Consider the following 22,533-nt stretch of genomic DNA (forward strand, 5'->3'; position numbering starts at 1 on the left):
TGGTGGGTGTCTTGTGCACTCATCCTTGGCTGAGATTGATATTGAAAGTGGATGAGATTGTTGATGATGTTGGAAATTGTTGATGATATTGGTGATGTTGTTAATGATGTCAGGAATTATGTCTTGAATGTTGTTATTGTTGTATTGTTTTAAGTGTCGAACCCCAGGAAGAGTAGCTTTTGTCAAGAGCAAAAGCTAATGGGGATCCTTAATAAACATAAACAGGTTTACAGACTCTCCTGTTTTGCCAATCCGGTGCTTAAACAAATAGCTCTACACCCCTGGCCGAAATGTCCTTGAAATTAAGTCTAGTTCCAATAAATCGTATTATTGTAACCTTGTTTTTTTTAGGGGGGCGACAGGGTCAGTGTTAGGGGGGCAATGGCCCCTGTTGCCCCCCCCCCCCCCCCCTAGAACCGCCCCTGGACCTAGTTGACTCGTAGGGTGTCTCCATGTCACAAAGACAGAGAACAGTAAACTCCCTTGAAATGTTTAAAAGCAAATAAAAGACCTATCTTTTTTCAATATGGCTTTTAATTTGGGTTAACGTTCAATTCTCACCAGTATCATTGTCCATGTCTTACTGTATTTTTGCTTTTATTTTCAAATGTTTCTTTTCTTTTTTAAATTGTTTTACTTTAACATATTTGAATTTCTTGTCAAGTTTAATTCACGGGAATTTCACAAGGATCACTTTGATGTTTTATCTTGTTCTGTATTTATTTTAATATTGTTGTTGTGTTTTTCTGTAAAGCACTTCTGTGAAAAGCTGTGAAAATGAAAAGAATTTAAATTGAAATTGAATTTTTTTACACCCTTTCCATTCGATTTGACACTATTTTCAAAAGAACTCATAGCTTGTTGTTGCACGCACACTTGATAAAAAGGACACTGCATTCAAACCAAAACCATTCATTTATTTTTGGTGTAGAGCTTTTGGTCTGCTACGTATAACCAAAGACATGTTTAATCAGGAAAATGACTGCTTTGGTCAAATAGTTCTAACATAATGACATTTCAGTCTGCTTTTTAATTAAAGGAATCCCATTCTCCTTCCACTGATCACAGAAACCCTGTTAAAGTAGCAACATGTGCTGTTCCCATCTTCATCCATAACAATCATCACCACCATCCCCACAATGATCGCCATCATCACGTCCATCACGATAACCATAAACCTCCTGCAGCACTAATCCTCAATGTGTTCAAGCTGTTTTAAACATCTTTTATACGCCGCAAACATGATGTGACATGAACCAGTATCGCCTCCTGGTGGCCGTTTCGTAGAAATACTCCTTTATTAAACACTTCATAACTTGAATGGGATCTTAAGCACTGTGATCTCTCCTTTAAGTCCTCTTGCGATGCCGTCGATGTATTAGTTTTAGTTAATTGTAGCTCGCAAACTCAAATTACTTTCCCTATAATCCGCCTGTAATTGGCTTTTCTAGTGTACATTAAACATGTAATTAGCTTTACTGTATACAGCTATTGCAGCAACCGTTGAATAAAGCAACTGTAATTGCTTTGTGCTTATGATCTGCGGCAAAATAATGTTCTCACATTAAACAGAAAATAACTAAGTACAAATCTTAAAACCCTCTTACTATGTGTGTAGATGCAGGAGTGTGTGAAAACAAGACACTTTCTTTAATTAAAATGTGTTTACAATGGAAAAGCAGAAAGGAAAAAACGTGTTATATTGAAGCTCTTCTTCTGAAATCTCTGTAAGCAAACAGTTTGATGTTTTAAAGATCCAAGGATTTAATTCAACCGCAGCCACATGATCATTTTTACCTTAAAGAAGTCAGCAGCCTGTGTGACCAGAGGAGAGTCCAGCTCTGGTTTAGTCCTGATGTAATGTGAATACTGCAGAAACTGCTCCCGCTGCCGTCAGTGGAAGAGTACAAATTGTGATGAACATGGAGAACGTTTTCTGATGACAATGTTCTACTCTTTAATGCCTTTTAATCTTATCAATAAACACAATAAATAATACAGTAGTTGGAGAACCAGTGGGTGAATAAAAAACATTTCTGGCCACTTAAATGGAGTTTTATCTTAGTGCTTACACACAAATGGGAACAAACCCTTTCTTGCCAAGATGAAAGCTTTTATTACTTTCCTCCAAATGTCAGACAATTAGATTTCTACATCAAAGAAGTCTTCAACAAAGTGCAACAGTGATTCCCTTTAAATCTACAAATCAGTTGTTTAAAGAGGACATATACTGTAATGCTCTTTATTAGGGTCATACCTGTTTTTTAGGGTTTATTTTGAACACGTTTAAATGCTTCAATGTTCAAAACACACGTTATTTTTCTCATGCCGTCCATCTGAATACACCTGTGTTCTGTCTCTGTAGAAAACGCTCTGTTTTAGCGCCTGTCTCTTTAAGACTCCATCCAGAAAAAGCCTTGCTCTGATTGGTCAGTGTTTTCAAATGTTGGTATCTGCACTAAGGGGGTTTTTGTATCCGGGGTATGACTGTAATTGCTCTGAAGCAACACTTTGTACCTATATATTTTATAGTTGTAACATCACAATAGTCTTAATAGCTCATTTTAAGGCAGATTTCTGAACACGGGCTGTGGGCTTTTCTTCATGGATTAAGCGTTTTGATACTTTTATAGTATTTATATAGCAGCTAGACAATTTAAGACTTTAAATGTACATGTTTTACCTCTGAGGATCTTATTTTTGTAGTGTTGCTCTAGCTTTCTTATTGATATTACACTTGAACTAATAAGACTCGATGCACATGTATCCAAACCAAACTAAATTCTTCAAATCATAATCATTCTGCTCGTACGTTATGTACCATGCGCGCAACCTTGATGGCTAAAACAACATTAAAAAAGACCAGATTGTAAAAACATTGGGACGCTTACATATTTGCTGAAGCAGTCCTGTTGCAGCAGGCTCTGCACTAGAGCGCCCTCCATGGCAGGGAGTAGGCTCTGCGAGTGAAAGTTGCTGAGGCTGGCCCAGTTAGGTAAGAGAGTGTCTGCCTTCCCTCTGATGGAGGCGGGGGTGTCTGAGAGTGCCAGTAATGGGAGGTACGTCTCTTCTACCCCCTTCAGGACGGCCACATACTGCCTCTCTGAACTCAGCATCCTGCACCAGAGCAGGTACAGCTTACTGCAGGAGAAACAAGGAGATGATTAGAAACACAAGTTAATGGATGATTACATTTGCCAAATAGTGTGAGAAGCAGGAGCCAAGAGGAAGTGGAAGTGAAGATAGTATTAAGAGATAGCCGGAGATACTGTAAAACCCTTGGCCACGGATCAGATTATCTCAGAGTGCATGCTGACTGATAAAATCGCTCTGAAACAAACTTCGACTGTTCTTAGCTTATCCCGAAAAAGGATGAATGAATTCCCCCTTTCATCTTAGCATGGCCTATTCGTAATGCCATTTATAATGTTGGTCTTGTTTTGAAGCTCTAAGCCAAGTCAAACCTTCTCCCACTGATTTTTGAAGTTCCCGCAGAGAAAAATAGCCTCAAAAAAGTCTTTGTATTGGAAAAAGAAGCAAAAAAAGACACAAACAAACCTCTGTGGAGTCGTTCCGGCTCTATCTGTCCCCGTTTCTCTCTCCGTCCTCCCGAGCAGAACGTGTTGTCGTGGCGACCCCGTGTGGTCCACCACCTCCTTGCTGCTGACCTCCACCCCTCGAATTAACACCCCTCCTCCTCCACTTCCAAAACCTCCAGCGGCCCATCCAGGGATAGCTGCAGCCATACTGGTGGCGATCACCGGGTCGGCAACCGCCCGTCTCCCCAGCCAGGACATGGGGGAGTTTCGGCTCGGCCCTCCAACCGGGTACTCTGGTTTTGGGGTTCCTGCGCCTCTGCGGGGGGCCAGAAGAGCCTGGAGGTCAAAGCTTGGGTGGCGCTTCCTGGGGGGCTTTGGAGGGAGCGTGGACTCCGTAGGCTAAAAAGTGAAGGACATTGTTAAACTAGAGAATGCAATTCCTGAAGAAAATTGCTGTGGGACTTCTGAAGAGCTGACGTGGAACTTTTACACAAACATTTGGATGAATTATGGTTCTGGAATTAGTTCTGAAGTTATGAATGTCAGTAGTAAAAGCCGTCGATTCCTAATCAAGCTAAATGTTTTGATGTTTGAACGGAATCTCTGCGATGAGGAATATGGAAGAAAACGCTTATCAAGATTTTGCAGCAGAAGAACATTTGTGTTCACACCAAATTCCCTAATTGAAATAAATGAGGCCTACAACAAGACCAGAGGAAATGAAGCACAAACTCACACTCTTCTTTGCTGGATTCAGAAGGTTCTGCAGGAACTTCCCTCCCCCAGCTCCGCTAGCTCCTCCTCCACTTGTCCCATCCTTCTTCGTCCCTTTGTCCTCTCCTATCTTCAGCGTGGAGCAGGTCTGCGGTCTGAACAGCGACGCCAGGGATCCCCAGGACTGAAGCCCCCCGTCGCCTCCTCCGGCTCCCAATCCCCAGTCGCCCTCTCCCTCGGGACCCATCAGGTCCCACAGGCTGCTGGCGGAGGGGGTCTTTGGCCTCCCCGGGTTCTGATTCTGGGCCCGGTCAGGCTGGAGGAAGCGCGGTTTAACCTGCGCTACGGTCCGCTGGTAGCGCTCCACCGTCTGCGTCCAGAGCTCCAGGAGCGCCCCGCCGCCCAGCTCTATGGCTAAGGAACGAGCATCCTGGAAACGGGACGGGGGGATCGGAGGAAGGGAGGCGAGAGGGCAGGTGGAAGATGGGGAGGAGGAGTTGGAGTAGACCACCTCGCACCACTGAGTGGCCTGAACAGGAGACAGCAACACAAAGATGGAGATTAGTGCGCGCATGTCCTAACCTAGCTGAACGCTTTGATGTATGAACAGAATTTCTGCAACTTAATAATGTAGGAGAAAAAGGCACTCAAAAAACGTGCAGAATAATAATAATAAACATATTATTTTCCGATGAATATAATTTGTTGTGAATGCTGACTCTGCATTCGCACCAAATAATCAAGACTTCCTGAGTAAAAGATGACTTCCTGTCTGGTGTACCTCGGTCAGCGTGGACAGCAGCCTCTGAGTGTTGTCCAGGGTCGTCCAGCAGTCAGACAGAACGTGGGACATGTCTCTCAGCTTCTCCCTGACCGGAGGAAGTCGGATCTGGACGGCGCTCAGGCCGGTCCAGTCCAGCTCGCACCAGCCCTCCAGATCGCTGAGCACCGACAGAGTCTCGCTGTGCAGATCCTAAAGGAGTCAGGGAGATCCGCTATGAGCTGTACGGCTGGAAAAACCCTCAAGTGTTTACTGTAGAGGCTTCTTGACAAGATGCACTTGGGAAATCATGAATGGAATAAGTGCCTTACAGTATCAAGAGTGACACTGAGCAGCAAAGTGGGCACATCTGTTTACATTTTGAACTGTAGTTATACAATTCTCAAGTCTTTCAGTAAGTAAATCAGAGTAGCACGTGCAGCTTAGGGGTCTTGTAGGGCTAAGGAATTCATTTTCCCTAACTTAGGAGGACAGTGTTATTGTTTTAGAGGAAGACATTACAAGGCTTCCTATAGAGAGCTAAATAAAACCAAAACTTCTACGTTCTGTTGGAAAAATAAGAACGTATTTATATTTATTTAAAGTGGACCTATCATGCTATATTTGAATAATATAGTGTAGGACCATACATAAGGCATATTTATACTTTTTTTTTTTAGCCATGCCTCATTTTGCTCAATTTGACAATTTCTAGCTCTGGGCAGATTCTGTGAGAACAGCACCATCTACTGGCCTGACATATGTACTACAGCGTCTCCAGCGCTTTCGAACGGCAATGGCCGTGGCTGTCTCCTCCTGATTGGTGGAGTTGGCCCTATAGCCGTAGCGCCACTGTCCTGACGTCAGGACAGTGTTCAAATCTGGATCAGTTTTTATCAGATCCGTTGCAGCCCCTTTTTTAGAGATTTGGGTATGGAGGAAAATAGAGAGGGTTGTGTTTTCTGACACTTGGTGAGTTCCCTGGAACACCGGGGACACATATTCATGTATAAAAGACGTACAAAAGTGCATTTTGCATGATAGGTCCCCTTTAAAATGGTAAACTAGCTTTGTAGCCACAATTTATCGGAGTCTGATGTGATCAGAAATATCCAATTTCTACAAACCTGGCGAAAAATTGGTACACTCTACATTTCCTTCTAGATGCTGCCACCAAAGCTTGCCAAAATAAGGAATGTTTTAAACTTGCATATACAGTAGTGGCTTTAATTTGAAAAACACTTTATTGACAGAACATTGAAATAGGGGAAAAGGTTTCAAATCTTATTGAAGAGTCACACTCACGTTGGCTGTTTCTCTGAATGTCTTGAACTTCTGCTGTTTGAGGGAGAGTCTGCTGAGAGACAGAGGAGGGTCCTTGTAGTCCTCCAACTGTGACTGGACTTGCTCAATCTCCTTATCACACTGGGGAGAAAGAAAGATAGGGGGATTGAGTTGAGAACAATCATACAATTCATAGTTCATACAGAAGGTTTGCTTCAGGAGAGGCAAGCTACGACAGTCTGTCAGGTTTTCAGGAAATGGCAATAACACCTCCTTCCTCACAAACCTTTTCCAGTTTGTCCACGAGGCCGGCTAGTCGTCCCAGAGCTTCAAGATCGCGACCTCTTTGGTTGGACGTTTGTACGAGCTGATGGAGGGCGTCATCCACGCTGTCGTAGAGTTTAGCGGTCGCAGCAAGAGCAGTCCTGGTGGCACAAAAGTACAAAAACACCTGGAAATCAGTCATGAATAGGCGAGATTCATTCCAAAACCAGCCAGAAATCACGCTTTTTTGCTGCTGGAAAACATGTAATTATGAGAAAACAAAAAGCCTTGCAGACCAACCGTCTGGCATCAAAGAAATCAAATCAGCCTATACTTGTATTTGGCCTCATTCTTGTGCAGGCTGAGCCAAAACTCATTAGTGGATGAGACAAACAGCTTCACATACAGCAGGCTTTAGATCATCTTTAAGCTGTAGTCGGGCACAAACAAACACGCCGCATCGATCTGTCCTCCATTTGATGTTAAGTTCACATTCCTTGCTTCCTCCGACTGGTTTTATTTTTTTTGGCTGAACACAAACAACTTTGAGTATTTTTAACCTATAACTCAACTTGACAAATAAAAACCCTCAATCACACACCAGAAATGAGAAGGCAAAAGACATGCAGATGTTTTCTCTGCCCCTCGGGACCAAGCTGCTTGTATTTGCCCAATTAGAAATGTTGTATTTGTCATGACGTCTTTGTATTTAAAATAGTCCTACTTCAATAGACCTTTTTTAATGTATATTTCAGCAGTATACAGCATCCTAACTAAAAGAAGAAAATGAGGTTGCTGCTGTAAATAATGAGTGTAGACTTCTAAATCTGGCTATTCATGTAACAGGCCATATACTGCATGTTATTTTCCTATTTCTTTGGCTTTTTTTCATGACATCAGTCAATTCCTTGTTTGGAGATACATTCATTATGTATGGTTATCTTGAGTTCTGTACAAAATGGGTTTGACGTTGACCAGGATTCTGTAGCCAAGATTCAGTCTAATTGTATCGCACATGTGAAACAAATTGTGAAATAATTGGTCAAAGAAAATGCAATGAATACATGTTTCCATCATTATTAGATTATTAGCCAGATAAGTAGTAAGTGGACCCAAATAAGGTAATTTTGCTTTTATCTATACACCAACTTTTCCACCTTAGCCTACCGTAGAAACATTATATTTTTGGGCGTTTCCACTGAGACATTTCTTGTTGCTAATTGTAAATGAGTATATACTGTATACAGGTGGATGTAGATGCACCTTTGTTTGGTCGTCTTTGTGAATCGTAATTGTTCAGGTACCTGCAGTCAGGTGACTTCTGTGCCAGTCCTGTTGCGCTATTGGTCAGTCCTGCGAGCCAGGCCCCTCCCCTTTGCTGAGGTTCAGTTAATCGCTGGTCGGCCAGCACGCTCGCCATCAGCTGTCTGTGTTTGTCGATGCTCTGAGGAACAGCCTGAAGAGGAACAAAGTGCTTATTAAAGCTTCTGTGGATGTTGCAGTATGAAAGGCACATGACAATCACATGTCATCTAACCCTCACCCATGTCTTCAAATCACTGATACAGTAAAGGTTAAACAAAATGTCCTTTTAGACGTCTCTACCTTGATGTCTTTTGGCATTGGCTCCGTGTCCATAGACTGCAGAGCTTCGCCGAGGAGAGCCAGGGCGCCCTCACAACGCTCCGTCAGACTCTCCAGGCTCTAAAGGAAAAAATAGGATTAAAAGTATTGGTTAAGTCATGGATTTATAAATGTTAGTGTTTGAAACTCCAAGACTCCAAGGTTGGTGTATACATTTCTTTCTCCAAACCCATGACAGAGGTCAGAGAAAATGCAGAAGACAGGAAAAATGTTTTCATCTGTTTGGATAAAGCTACATAAACTATCCCAGGGAAAAGCCATTAAGAGCCCTTAAAATTCTTCTCTGACATCCTTTCCCCGAGTTATCCTCCACACCCAGTCCATCACAATGCTTTGAAATCACGACCACCCCCATACAGTCGCTCTTTCCCAGCCAACATCCTTTTATCTTTTCATGGTAATATTTTAAACCTGAGGTAAAAAAACAACAATCGTCAACAACAAGGTATGACAACTTCTACAGTCAAATTAAAGGGGACCTATCATGCAAAATGCACTTTTGTACGTCTTTTATACATGAATATGTGTCCCCGGTGTTCCAGGGAACTCACCAAGTGTCAGAAAACACAACCCTCTCTATTTTCCTCCATACCCAAATCTCTATAAACGGGGCTGCAACGGATCTGATAAAAACTGATCCAGATTTGAACACTGTCCTGACGTCAGGACGGTGGCGCTACGGCTATTGGGCCAACTCCACCAATCAGGAGGAGACAACCACGGCATTGCTGTTCGAAAGCGCTGGAGACGCTGTAGTACATATGCCAGGCCTCTAGATGGTGCTGTTCTCACAGAATCAGCCCTTGCAAAAACAGAGCTATAAATTGTCAAATTGAGCAAAATGAGGCATGGCTAAAATGCATGATCTGTTTGGTATTTTGAAAAAAAAAAAGTATAAATATGCCTTATATAGGTATGGTCCTACACTATATTATTCAAATATAGCATGATAGGTCCACTTTAAATAAATGGAAAGCTACTCTTCATGTGTGTTATATTATTCATAAGACTGCAACATCCTTTGTGTGAGAAAATGTCCTTAATTAGTAAACATAAAATACATTTGAATAATAGGTATAACACATAAATATCAATCTGGCCATGGAAAAAAAGTGAAAGATATGTGAAGATAATAAAAAAAAAAAAAAGGAAATGGTATCATTTTATAAAACCAGAGTAAAAGTCAGCCTTTCTCACTAGTCTGAAGGCCAGCCAGTCTGAGTGACAATGGCTGAAGTCTCCATCCATCTCTGTGGGCAGCTGCTGCCTGTCTATATGTTGCTGAAGGACCGCTGTTCCTCGCACCATGTGGACCTGGACAGGGAAGCAGAGGATAACAAAAATTAAGCCTAGACGAAAAAGCAACCAGCAACAAACGGTAGAGAAAAGGAATGAAGAACTAATGAGATTTCAGAAGATAATCCAAAAAACATGAGGAGATCCTGCCTGAGAATATAAACTCTTATCCAAGAGCTTCGGTCTCCATAATATGGACTTAACAAAGCTTTTTGATTCTCAGGGTCTGACATTTGAAAAGATTGAGCTGAGAAAACAAAAAGATGTCCTCCCATTACATCCTCTCCATTTGTTAATGATCAGTGGGATTCATTACAACTAAAATGGTCGAGGTACGCCCAGTGCAGCTCCAACAACCGTTTCAGTGTTAACGTCTTTTGGGTGGGATTTCGCTTTAACATGCATTCTTTTTTGTCCTTTTTATTATGCAAGTTTCCGCTGCCAAGTTGAAATACAAACCACATGGCCAGAGCAAAAATTCTCATGCGTGTGTGCAGGAAGCATCTTAATGGATCGATGCAAAGCAAATAAGCTGAATTGCCCTTATTTGCAAACTCTAGATGTGCCAAATGCATGGAAATAAGGTTAATTTAGATCCAGGCTCATTGTGAATGCAAGATCCAGATAACAGCATCTGACATTTATCAAATTTGAGCAACCGGAATAGCAAAGCTTGGTGTATGAAATGTTATTTCCTCTAGAGCATTTTGCAGTGTATATATTAGCAGTTATCTCAGCTGTTGATTTGACTAACAAAGTGTTTTTTATAAGGTCATGTGGGTGTTCTACCGTGCTAATAAAATAATTAAAGCTAACCGAACCAGAAGGAAATCGCTAATGCCGTGTGTAGGCTGGATGATAAACTGTAAACATGTGATTTTAATGAAGTCACCTCAGCGCCTTCCACGTTATACGAAAGGGACTCCTGCTGCTGCTCATCCACCAAAACCAGAACAGATCCAAGACCGCCAGGAACCAACACCTGGAAACACATGAAAAACAGACTCAGGAAACACATGTGTTGGAGCTACTTTGTCACATCTGCAGGCAAATAGAAGCAGCACAAGCAAACATTAAGCACATTTGGCTAAACAACAGGTTTCTTTTCTGTCTCACCTGGAACAATTTAAGAGCAGAGAGGCAGGGGGCGGAGGGTGGAGAGCGTCTGCCGTCCATTAACACTGTGAGGCCCTTTTCTTTGGCTGCAGGCCTGATTGGGATGGAGGAAGAGAGGATACAAAATGCAGCAGCAGTTAGAGAAGAATAGTTTTATTCTAAAATAAGACACCAGCAATGGTAACATATAAATGCCTACTCTTCAAAAAAGATTTAAACCAATTAAAGATATTTTTGTATTGACAGTAAGGGTGACATCTATATTTAACAAACATTAAACTTCATATCATGTCTTCCAAAACCTGCTGAAGGGCTTTTGTTCAGACTTGCTGTCGGCAACAGACGAGTGGTGCGTGTGCCAAGTAAACTGGCAAGCTGAAAGATGTTTGCTAAATTGACTCTGAATCCGTTTGTTATGGTTTTCAGGGTTTTCTGGCACATGCTGTGTTTTCTCTGCCCCACCTTTTGCTGCATGTTGCCAAGTCAGCAACACAAACAAAGTGAGGTTGAACACGAACCTTATGAAGCACTTTTGGTTCTACAGGTTTGTGATTGAGTTGCGTAAAACTACACTATTGATGCAGCCTTACCGAGTGATTCTGTAATAGCAGGCCAGGACTCGGGCCATGTCCTCCTCAGAGAAGCTCTCATCTGATGCATCTGTCTCCGTGACAACCAGAGCGCGTCCCAACCTGTCCAGTGTACCTGTGGTCGGTAAAACATCAGGTTAAACACTGATAAGAAAGTCTGCTGCATTGTTTTATTTAGTATCTGTCCTCCAGTTCCCATAATGCTCTGAGGGTTACCAGCAGGAAGTTAATGCAACACCTCAGCTCTGTTTTTCTTATTTAATCTGTTTACAGTTCATCAAACCTGCACCATGAAAACGCATGCCAAATAACCTATTACCTTTGCCTGTTCCCTAAACATAAAATGTACAGAGAAATACCACTGGATTGCATTTAATACTTAAGAAAACTTCCAGGCGTGATGATTACAAGGATAAAGTTATAATGTGCATCATTTTCCTAGAGTCTTTAGTGAAGTCATTGGCTTTTATCGACAGTATAGATATTGTTATACAGTTATGTAAGACACACTAAGTCTAACAGTATCTGCATCATGATTTCTGACTCTGAACTGAAAAGAACTGTGATTTTTTTAAGCAAAATGCTGTTCAATCCTAAGGTTAGAGGTAAAGACTAGCCCACTAATGGCGCGTTTCCACTACAGCGCGGAGCACGGTTTAAGAGGGCTGTGACGTCAGCGGCCCGTCTTTGGTTGCGTTTCCACTTGGCCTAGTACCGGCCGGCGGGTCCTAATTCACAGTTTTTCTGGCCTCATAAAATCGTGGGTCTAGGGCCAGAGACAACGAGGCTGAGTCGGGCTGAGTATGCTAAACTAGAGAGAGCATCTCTGGCAAGGGGGCTACAACTACAACAAGTTGGACATATTTGACCGTGATTTAATTGTAATACACGTTTCAAAATGATGCCGAAGTAACAACATACTGATACCGGTTAGTAAAAACCATGAATTAATGCTTTGACAAGTCTGCAGACAGACGGCAGGCGAAAAACCTTTTAAAATGCGTGTTTTCTAAATGGAGATTGGCTAAGCTAACGCAGTATGCTCCGACCGTCCACACTCCGAACAACGGCCTATACAGACATAAATAAACCAGCGACTGTATTCACCATGACACAGGCAGTCTGTGGTTTGTACTTGTTTAACTTTTGTCTAGTTTCTGAACATATATGAGGAGCTGTGAGCTCTGAGTGCTAACAGCTAACGGCTATGTTGTTTTTCTGGGGTTCTCATTGAAGATGACGTCACGGCTCCGCCTACACTGCGTTACTATAGATACTACCCCAGTTTCTAAACTGTAATGGAAATGCGCCATAAAGTGAGCCAGTCCTAACGAGGCCTAGCCATACCGAGCGAGGCCGTGTAGTGGAAACGCGCCATTATATGTACTGAACGTCAACACATGAAATGAACTTGCCTGTCAACTTCAGCTTCCCTGACTGGAGAAGCTCTTTTTCCAGTTCCCTGAGCAGAGGAGGCTCTTTAAATGTAACACCGTTTATTTGGTCAGGACTTGTGTCTCCTGACGCCGCCTCCTCATTAGAGTGGTTGAGTGAGGGTGTGCCGGATTGGCCGTTGCAGATAGGCAAAGATTGGGCTTCTTTCTCTGTTGAGGGACACAAAGGTTTGAGCAAATATTCTGTTGTCTAGGACTTTAAACCTTTAAAGATCCGATGCTCGTGGATTAACATTAAATATCTTCAAACCTGCACTGCTTTTCCTTCTGTCGCCCGTCCCCTTGTCGGTTGATGGTTCGTCTGTCGGTTTTCTTTGCTCAGATTTGTTCTCGTCTACGATTGGCAGTTTAGTTAAAGCAGAGCAGTTGTTAGGACTTGGTAGAGCAGCTTTGCCCTGCTGTTTTGATCCCTTGTGGTGTGAACGACCACCAGACCTAGCCCTCCCTTTGGCCCCCTTACCCTTCCTCTTCCTCCTAGAGACAAAGCACAGGCATGTATTAATGACAGTTAATAACTTTCTTTGTTTTTTGGACATAGTGTCCATTAGAATGGTTTTACAAGGTGTCTTTGGTACCACTATTTCAGGCCTATATGTGTGCACAAAGTTGCACCAAAGTGCTACTGATCTGTCCTTTCATACGGGAATGTGAAGATGAAAAGAAGGAGTGCCCATGAGAAATAAATGTTTACCTTGGTGCTCTGAATCCTGCAGTTTTAACTTCCTTTCCTCTGGGACTGACACTGTCCTCCATCTTTCCGTCATCCCTTCCCTCTGTCACCTTTGGGTTGGATGAACTTGTCACCTTGGATCCACTTTTGTTAGTTTCTCTACTTTCTAAAATTCCACTGAATGATCTTTCTGTTGCGTCTGATGTCGGGGTGGTGGCATCGCTGTCTGCGCTCAGTGGTTTATCTGTATCCTCGAAAACAGAGTGAGAATGAGATCCGTGATCCGAGTGACCCTCGATGACATGCCCAACTTTGTCATTTGCCAAGTCATTTGCGACAAAACTCTCGCCACTCTCTGAGTCTTTACCGCTGTTTCTGCACGGCTGTGGGAGGCTGTTGCTGTCTCTCTCTTTCCCCACACCGGGCCTCCTCTCTTTGAACAGGCCGTCATGATATAGCCGGTTGCTTTCCAGGCCTTCAGAGTCTCTACTTGTTTTATCTCCTTCATCTGAGTCAAGGACAGAAGAGGAGTAAGACCGTCTGCTTCTGCAAGGTTCGGTGACTCCTGGTGAAGTCCGACGTGGTAAACTGTCCCCTTTTGGGGTAACTAGATCTCTTTTGGCAGCTCGAAAGCTTCCTGACCCTTCAAGTCTCCCGTATCCCCACGCTCTTCCCTTCCTGAGTTTGATGGCTTTACTTCTCCGGCACAACGGCAATGTCTTTGTCTTATTAATTCCGTGCATCTCGAGGTATCTTTGCCTTGTGTCAACCCCTCCATCAGGACCCAGTCTGGGCTCCATCAGCTCCACATAGTCCCCGTCCAGCTGAGGGTGCCTCGCTGTCCGCCCGAGCCCGTCCTCGCTGCGCCTTCGCCTGGGACGCGCAGGTTCAGAGTCCACGCCGTCATCTTCTTCCTCGTCCCAGGACCAGGAGTCCAGTTCTCCGGAGGATGAGCCACCCCAGCCCCCAAGACTGCTGCCCCCCTCACTGGGCAGGCGCTTGGTCTTTGGCCCCTCAAGGTTGGACATCAGCTCCTCAGACGGGTCGTGGATGAATTTTGGGTAAACGACCTCCTTCCACGGAAGTCGAACCACACCGTCACACGTACTGACCAGGCAGGTGTCAAGTCCTCCTCCAACTGTGCAAGGATGAAAAACGACCAAGTGAGTTTCAAGTTTGCTTATTTGTAAAGGGTATATAACTATGTAAAAAAAAGTGACCTCCAAATTAGACTTTTGCTGGCTTTTTCTTAGCTCTACTGTTTTCAACACCATCTGACCCTCGTATATCTCTCCCGTCTCTTGTTGCCCTTCCACATGCCACCCCTGGTCATAAACTCTTAAGGCCATCTGTTTCACACCTCTGTTTAAAGTATAGTGTTCTTCACAAGCATGACTTACTGGTTAGGTTACAAAGTGTTAATCATTTTCCCCTAAAACCTGATTGCATACTTCCTAATCTATTATCAGAAACGGAAAGTGGACGGACTTACAGTACGTGTCATACTTTCCTTACCTTCTCTTTTGTGACCTCGTTCTTTGTTGATGCTGTGCAGCCACTCAGTTGTGAACACAAGAGGGTGCTGCGACTCGGGTACCAATATTTCCTGAACGGTGCGTCCCCCATGAGCCAGACATTTTAGGGCCAGCCGTGGACAGCGTGTAGAGAAGGGCACCACCTGCAGGTAGAAGTCATTACTGCGCAGGATCCTCCAGTCCAACGTGGATAGCTGCACAACCACTTTCTCGCCTAGACACAGAGGCCAGCCGGAGTGCAGGAACAAGCAGCCCAGGTACTGAGACTGAAAAAGAAGGAGAAAGGGAGTGTGATGGATGTATGAATTAAAACATGAAACCTTCATTTGCATACAATTCTATCTTATCTTCTCTCTGTACCTTGTTAGTGCATGAAGTATCCTCTTTGCTCTTTAGAAATCTCCCCTTTAGAGTACCCTCTTGTCAAAAACGATTCTATTTAATGCTTAGCATAACCACAGCCCGCATGAGCCAGTTGGAGCCTGACTGCATGGTTGCAATTGGCATCCAGATGAGTCGAATTTCTAGAACTGATAACGCACCAGTCAACACTTTTCACAACGCTCAACTGGCCCAACGCCAGTGCCACATACAAAACTCCGACATGTGACTCACGCAGTGCTTTCTAAAGTGTAAAACTGCTTAGGTGGCATGACATAGTGAGAAGACTCTGGATAGCTGCAGAGAGTCGGTGTGAGTCAGATGGAAACATGCAGTTGGCCAACTCTTCACAAAAGCCAGCCACTGTTGAAACAGTCCTCTGTTTCATTAGCGGAAAACACATCAAGTAGCTCTGCGAGACTGAGGAAATCAATTCAAATCAAGCTCTCCAAATAACCTTGTCTAAAAATAGAAAGTCCCGCAACAAAAGCATTTACCAGAGAATGAATTCAGGTGAAGGAGAGGAGGCCTCGAGTGTAATCCCCTGCACTATTAATCAACTGATCTGTGTGGAAAAAACACAAATGCTACTCCCACCCTGATCAATCCCGTGTCAGATCTATATCCTATCTTTCTCTATCTCTTTTGGAGTCTGAGGTATAAACGTCTCTCTGCTGTTCCCAGTCACGTCTAATCGACTGGCTCTCGGCGGCTCCCTCCCCCCTCCGTGCCCTCCAGACTCACGAGACGTGATCAAATTATATTCCTTTTGCAACCTCTCCTCCATCTTTCCTTTTTCTACCTTCGTCCCTTATTCAATTCCTTCCTTTGTAGGCCTGTTTTCTTGCCGTACGAAAGATGGGGAAAGCTACAGTAAGGGTGGGTTTGAGCGTTCAAAAGCACGTGTGACTTTTCCTCTCTTAAAAAGTTTGTCTGTTTTGAGTCAGTCCACATTCTGTAACTCCCTGTGTCCTCTGGGCCTCCCCCCTTCTCATACTTACTCCCTCAGAGTAGCCCAGTGTTTGCTCCTTCTTCCGCACCTCCCGTTTCACAAAAATTCCTCAATCAGTCTACTATAGTCGCGACCTCCAGCATCTCCTCTTTTTTTTTTCAGATGCATGCAGGCACGGTAAATGAACTCCATGTTAATTCTCTCCTTCTACTCCCACCACTTCTCTGTTTCTCGCTCTCTCCTGCTCTCACAGCAGTAACGCTGACACATGGAAGGCATTATTGTCATGACTCACAGTCTAACTCCCGTCCCAGGCAGCTCGCATAGCGACAATGAAAACACAGTTTGCTCACATGCATGTGTGTGAGTGTGTGCAAGTCTAGGAAAACTGTATAAAGAGAAATATGAGACAGCTCTTAGCCTCCGAGCTCGGCTAAACAGTGTGCGTTGTATATCTTTGTGTGTGGAAAATAAAATAAAAGGAATGCAGTTCAGTATAAACCTCAGAGATTTGAGTTAAGTACATGTCACATCTCATCCGATCGACTTTTTTCGTGCGTGAGAGATTTGATTGCACTAAGTCAATTACATGAATGTGCATACTATACTATTTACATGAATTCGCTTTTTTGCATGTGGGTGTTTAAATTAAAACCAGAGCTCTTTAATTCGTGCTTCGTTCCTCCGTATTTCACAAATTCTTTGGAGCTTCTGAGACAGGAAAACCACCTCTTTTGTCTTCGGGTCACAACGGTTTGTAAATCTCAAATTTCCCCAGCCACTTTCACACATGTTAGCAGCCGGCTAGAGTTTTGGAGCAGACTCGACCCTCCACAGTGCAGTGAGTAATGGGTACAGGGTCACACATGTGTCAAATTATAAAAGCCTTGAACTTTTACTTTGCACCAGTGTCTTCATGTCAAAAGGCACTGGGACTAGTAGGTTCATTAGGCGGTTATCATCCATTTCTATGGTTGATCCCAAACACATTTGCCTATTTTAAGTTACGTTATGTTCATGTTAACCCAAGCCATGATCTTTTCCTAAACCTAACTAAGGCATTTTGTTGCCCTGACCTAAAACAAGTAATTTTCTCCACAATGTTAATCGTAGAACTGTTAAGTTTCCCTTAACAGTCATTAAACAGGCTGATAACATTTGAAACTGGTATTCAACTTGACTTTGACTTGCCATAAAATGCTTGCAAACATGTGCAGGGACTTGGTTTCCCCAAAATACTTAAAAACTGCTCTGCCAGTTTAGGCACATAAAATTGTTGACAGTTTACTCGCATGATACTTTTTTGCATTTGACAGATGATTCTGCTTTTGATTATACAGCTTTGTGTGTGTTCTCGTCTGTGTTTGTTCATTTGGAACTCACACAGGCGTGCTGCTGGAGTTTGTGCAGGAGGTGCTTGGCGGGAACGAAATAGTCCAGGAGGTAGCGAAGACTGTCGTGTTGATAGGTCGACTCCAGGACTGAAAAGACCTGAATGAGTATACAAAGAGGGGTAAAAACACAAGTGAATGCAGTTGTAGTCAGTGGATTTGTTGATTTAGAAAACACAATTATGTAGGCCTGACATATCATTCGTGCTTGGGGGAAACCTTTAAACTAGGATCAGCCTGTGTTTCAGCTGCTGCCATGCATTTTGGGGTGTACCAAGGGTTTGATTTGCTCAAGAGCAGAGGAATTTCATCAACCCAGACAGCATGTAATCAGAAAGGCTGCTTCCTTTTGTCCATAGTATTTCATCAATCCATTAAGCAGTTTTATCCATAGCAACAAATAAATTAGATTGTGAGCTACATGGCGACTAGGAACAAACTGATTACCATATTCCCATAAATGGGCCGAAAGAAAGACCCAAAACACATGATCAAAGGCCCACTGGCTTAAAGGGAAACAAAGCTGTGTAGTGCTAAGTTTGAGACAAAAAGTTCCCACAGTGCACCAGTAAGAGATTGCTAGTCTAGCTTTATTTATATAGCTCCTTTTATACAATGCAGAGCCAAATTGCGGTACAGAGCAAGATTGAAACAGGACAGACCAAAAAAGTACAAATATGGTGTTAAAATGAGTACAAAATAATGATTACAGCTTACTTCTCATTTCTCATTAAAGCTGACATGTTATTATGAGTTAAAAGCAGAAATAGTTTGCACCTTCCTGCTTGGAGGAAGAGGGTTTGGCTCTAATTAACCAGCTAGCTAGATGTTGTTAATGTTTGGCTTCTTGCAGCAGTGACTATCTGGGGGAAGAAACGTTATCTGCACAAAATATCGCCTCGCCAACTTCACCTTATCATTTAATTGAATCTGCATTATTTGTATTCCCCTGTTTATTTCTGCAACGGTGTGTGTGTGTGTGTGTGTGTGTGTGTGTGTGTGTGTGTGTGTGTGTGTGTGTGTGTGTGTGTGTGCGTGTGTGTGTGTGTGTGTGTGTGTGTGTGTGTGTGTGTGTGTGTGTGTGTGTTTGTGTGTGTGTGTGTGTGTGTGTGTGCGATGTACCTGGGAGAGGAGGGGTGGTGCGGTGCTCTCAAAAGGAGGGTACAGCGATGAGAGCGCCCCCTGCACACAGTCCTCCATCGCCTCCGAACCCTGACAACACAAAGGTGGTAAGGAAGGGTTAATCCATAACCGGACGCTGAGTCAACTCTCAATGTCTGTGTTTTGTGTTTAACAGCCGGGTTGTCTCGCTTTTTGCTGACACACACAAACACAGAGTCAAATATACACACACATTCTCCTTTCAACTTCCTGTTGTATGGTCTGGGGAGTGTCAAACATTTCCTCCAAGGTCCAGTACATGTAGGAACCCCCAGAACAAAAGAGTCAAACCACTGCAACATAATAACCTTAAAACACACACACAGTTACTTGAACACACACATGCTTGGGGAGTAACGGATTATATAATGAGGTCACAAAAAAAGGTAACAGTTTTCACTTACAGTTACACAAAAAAGGATGTAATCAGATAACTTCTACATTCTTTACAATTGTGATTAATAGCAGGATTACAATGTAACAAAACATTTATTGCAAAATAAATATATATATATATATATATATATATATTATAGGTAGACGTACTGCCTGAATCTAATTTTTTTTTTTTTTTGGTTGCTACCTTCAGTCTTTTTTTTAAATTTAGTTTTGTAATGCAGTTGATGGACACCTGAATTATTAAACAATAACTTTTAATCAAAGTTTTCAACTAAAACAGCATTTGTAAACTATAATATTCTGCAAGCCTTAATTTAAGATGACCAATTGTTGCTGTCTTACAGAATACACTACATGAATAAAACACATCTTATTGATATGTCTTAACTATTGTATTGATTTGCATTTGATATTTAGATAATCCAACAGAAACGGAAAGTAATCAGATTACATTTATTTATAGTGTGATACTTAGATTACGCTCCTGATTGCATTTTGTATTACATGTAACTAGTAAATGTAACAAAATACAGTGTTATAGGTACCATAACCTTGCACACACACATCAGAGTGTGACAGAGCAGAGCGAGCAACACAGTGTTTATTTTTATACATGGAGTGTTGGCATGGCAACCAGCTACTTTGTTTCCCCCTCAACTTCTCTCTCTCTCTCTCTCCCACCCGTTCACATTTCCTCCCAAACCTCCCATCTGCTTCTTCTCCTCACTTTTTTGTTTCACCTCCATCCGACTCGTTGAATGTCATCTGACAACAATTACGTCGGGATTCTCTTCAACAGACGGCATATTGTCTCGAATAACGAGAAGAACCCCGAGCAGGATGGATGGAAAGACATGGGAGAAATCCCAGAATGGGAGAACAGAGTGTACGGAAAAACAAAAAGTTGATAGAAAGAGAAGGGGCCAGGAGGGAATGAGCTGGTGGTTGTGCGGGGGTTTATGGAAGAAGACCTAAGTTCAACCGTACTGAACATTATTTTCTCTGGGTTTGGTTTGTGTACACAGAGGGTTTGGGGTTAGCCACAGAGGAGGATAGAATGAGTATTACAAACAACAAAGTACTGAAGTTTTCCTACTTTGCCTGAAATGCCCTTACAAAAATAAATCAGATATTCTGTCTAAGGTTAAAACAAATGTCAGGACTTATTTACTAGTGTGTTTTGACCCATGTCTGGACGAGACAGGGAGATTAGGAGGGTAACAAGAGGCTAACAGCAAAAAGTCACTGGGAGACTTTGAACAGAGCAAGAATCTTAACAGTAGACAACTGTTCCCTCCATTGTGTCCAAGTGGCATTATTGTTGGCACCACTGCTGCAAAGACTACTGAATCGGACCCTCAAAGCGTACTATTAGTGACAGATAAAGCATCTTTTTTAACTAATCAGGATAAAAACTACTTTTGGGGACTTTTTTGAGCTTGTGCTAGCTACTTTCATTGGAAGAAAGTTAGCAATAATGCACAAAACAAGCTGTTTTTCCACAGTTTCTTTGGTTCTTCCGCATTTCTTCTTCTGGTACTCTTTGGAAATTGAGGATAGCTCCTGATGTTACCTCGTTTAACAAAAGCACTTTCCTTTTCCTGTTTTGGTTGCCCAATGGTTGACGCGTTTCCTTTCTCGTAAATCTAGTGAAGTCGTACAAAGTGGAAGATTGCATAGTGAAAGCGAGACTTATAAAGAACCAATCTAATTGAGATTGTGTCATGACTCTTTTGTAATGAAGCCAAAAACAGATCTACAGTTTAGACCTGCTCTAGTAAGGTAGCTCAGGGTCACTCAGCAGAGATGTTAGGTTCTGTTTCCATCCACTCTTGGCTGCAAAGCACATTTTTCAACTGTGACTTCAGCTCTTATGGGACCAACTGCAGGGTGGCACAACCGGGCTCAAACTCACACAGCTTTATTTTTCCATAGTAACAGAGCATTTTGGACAGAAGCGGAGAAAACATACATAAATGTTGCAGCTCAGTTTTCCAGAAGCTGAGCAGTTCCATGTTAGTGCGTTGGCGTTTTAAGTAAACAAAACTTGCTTTCCAAAGCCACAAATAAAATGCACTTAAAGGATAAAATTAATGGTTCCTATTTATCTTAACGCAAGTGAAAACTTTGCCAGATGCTTGGCATGTCTTTCGAGTTTCCGAGTGATTAACCTTCTTAAATGTCATTACATTAAACAAGCTAGAAAAAGCACATCAATGCATTTGAAACAAGTTACATTCAAGCAACAAATGGAAAGATATTCGTGACTCGAACAATACACAGCATTGCCTTCATGGTTATGCAAAGTGCACACTATTCTTCTCAACTGCTGTAACAGAAAACACATTTTGCATTATTTTAAAAAGGGCTATTTAGAGTTGGCGAGTACATCACATAGACAGGAAGTATCTCAATGCGTGGACTATGGTAAACAACTGTCTGTCAGAGGGCAGGTTGTAATAGGTGCAGAGGTTGTAAAAGAGGTTTAAACAGCCTTCTGGCTCACTGACAGAGCATATTGAGTCTTGTAAAAGCACAGCAGGGGGTTCAGGGGATTGCATGGCAAGCCTGCAGGAACTTCCTCTTAGTCTAAAGCCCTTATAATGCATCCTACATGAGTTAATTTAACACAACACTATATTAAAGCAGAAACATGGTGGACGTTCTTTAAGAATGTGTTTTCCCAAAGGCAAAGCTCTTTATGTATTATTATACGGACCGTAAATGCCAATATATTTGTGCCCAATGCCTCTTAATTTAAACACTGTGTTTTAGACACAAGACAAATGGGGAAAAACTCTTCAAATTTAGCCCAATTGGCTCAATAAACCCCCTCGGGATCAAATATGCGGCTTGTGCCAGAAAACACAACTCCATGCGCCATTCATTTATTAAAATATTGGTCCAAATAGGACTTAAACCACTGTATGTCCTATTAGCATCATATTATTTAATGTTTTAGCTCATATTAAGACGTTGAAGTAGCTGAACCGAATGCAGCTCACTTAGTGACAAGCTAGCTCGCCTGCAACAATATTTAGTTTGGATGTGCAATGTGCAATTTATGCCACAAGCCCACCCCTAACCCTCACATTTAACTTCCACTGCTCTCACTGTGTTTGCATGCATGTACACACAACCGTTCAACAGGATATTCCATTGGTAAAATCCAAAGATATGGAATTTCAGTCTGGAAGCACAATCACTCAATTACGCTAAGAATGATGTCTAACGGAGGGAGGGGGAGAGCCATGCTGCTTTCCACCAAACCAAAGAAAACGTCTTCTATCTAACTCAGGTCTTACAGTACCGGTGCATCTAATGCAGTTAGTCACTCTTGCTTTTGATCAGAGGCCCATACGTGCTCATGTAATGAAGCAGCC

At 42.6% G+C, this 22,533-nt stretch overlaps 1 protein-coding gene across 1 annotated transcript in view; it reads right to left on the bottom strand.

The window, feature by feature from the left end:
• The window catches only part of arhgef40 (Rho guanine nucleotide exchange factor (GEF) 40), a 41,018-nt gene that overhangs the window by 14,154 nt on the left and 4,331 nt on the right, over positions 1-22,533 (bottom strand). Inside the window, exons 2-20 of the mRNA XM_034150204.1 lie at positions 18,713-18,802; positions 17,583-17,690; positions 14,847-15,132; positions 13,353-14,469; positions 12,912-13,135; positions 12,623-12,811; positions 11,208-11,322; positions 10,618-10,711; positions 10,394-10,483; positions 9,403-9,519; positions 8,167-8,265; positions 7,866-8,017; positions 6,584-6,722; positions 6,319-6,438; positions 5,035-5,226; positions 4,276-4,782; positions 3,559-3,938; positions 2,892-3,141; positions 1,798-1,887 (exon numbers count right to left, since the gene is read on the bottom strand). Coding sequence (XP_034006095.1) covers positions 1,798-1,887; positions 2,892-3,141; positions 3,559-3,938; positions 4,276-4,782; positions 5,035-5,226; positions 6,319-6,438; positions 6,584-6,722; positions 7,866-8,017; positions 8,167-8,265; positions 9,403-9,519; positions 10,394-10,483; positions 10,618-10,711; positions 11,208-11,322; positions 12,623-12,811; positions 12,912-13,135; positions 13,353-14,469; positions 14,847-15,132; positions 17,583-17,690; positions 18,713-18,802 — 4,359 coding nt within the window. The remainder of the gene's footprint in view (positions 1-1,797; positions 1,888-2,891; positions 3,142-3,558; positions 3,939-4,275; positions 4,783-5,034; positions 5,227-6,318; positions 6,439-6,583; positions 6,723-7,865; positions 8,018-8,166; positions 8,266-9,402; positions 9,520-10,393; positions 10,484-10,617; positions 10,712-11,207; positions 11,323-12,622; positions 12,812-12,911; positions 13,136-13,352; positions 14,470-14,846; positions 15,133-17,582; positions 17,691-18,712; positions 18,803-22,533) is intronic.

The sequence above is a fragment of the Trematomus bernacchii genome, unplaced genomic scaffold, assembly GCF_902827165.1.
Source record: "Trematomus bernacchii unplaced genomic scaffold, fTreBer1.1, whole genome shotgun sequence".
Classification (NCBI taxonomy): domain Eukaryota; kingdom Metazoa; phylum Chordata; class Actinopteri; order Perciformes; family Nototheniidae; genus Trematomus; species Trematomus bernacchii.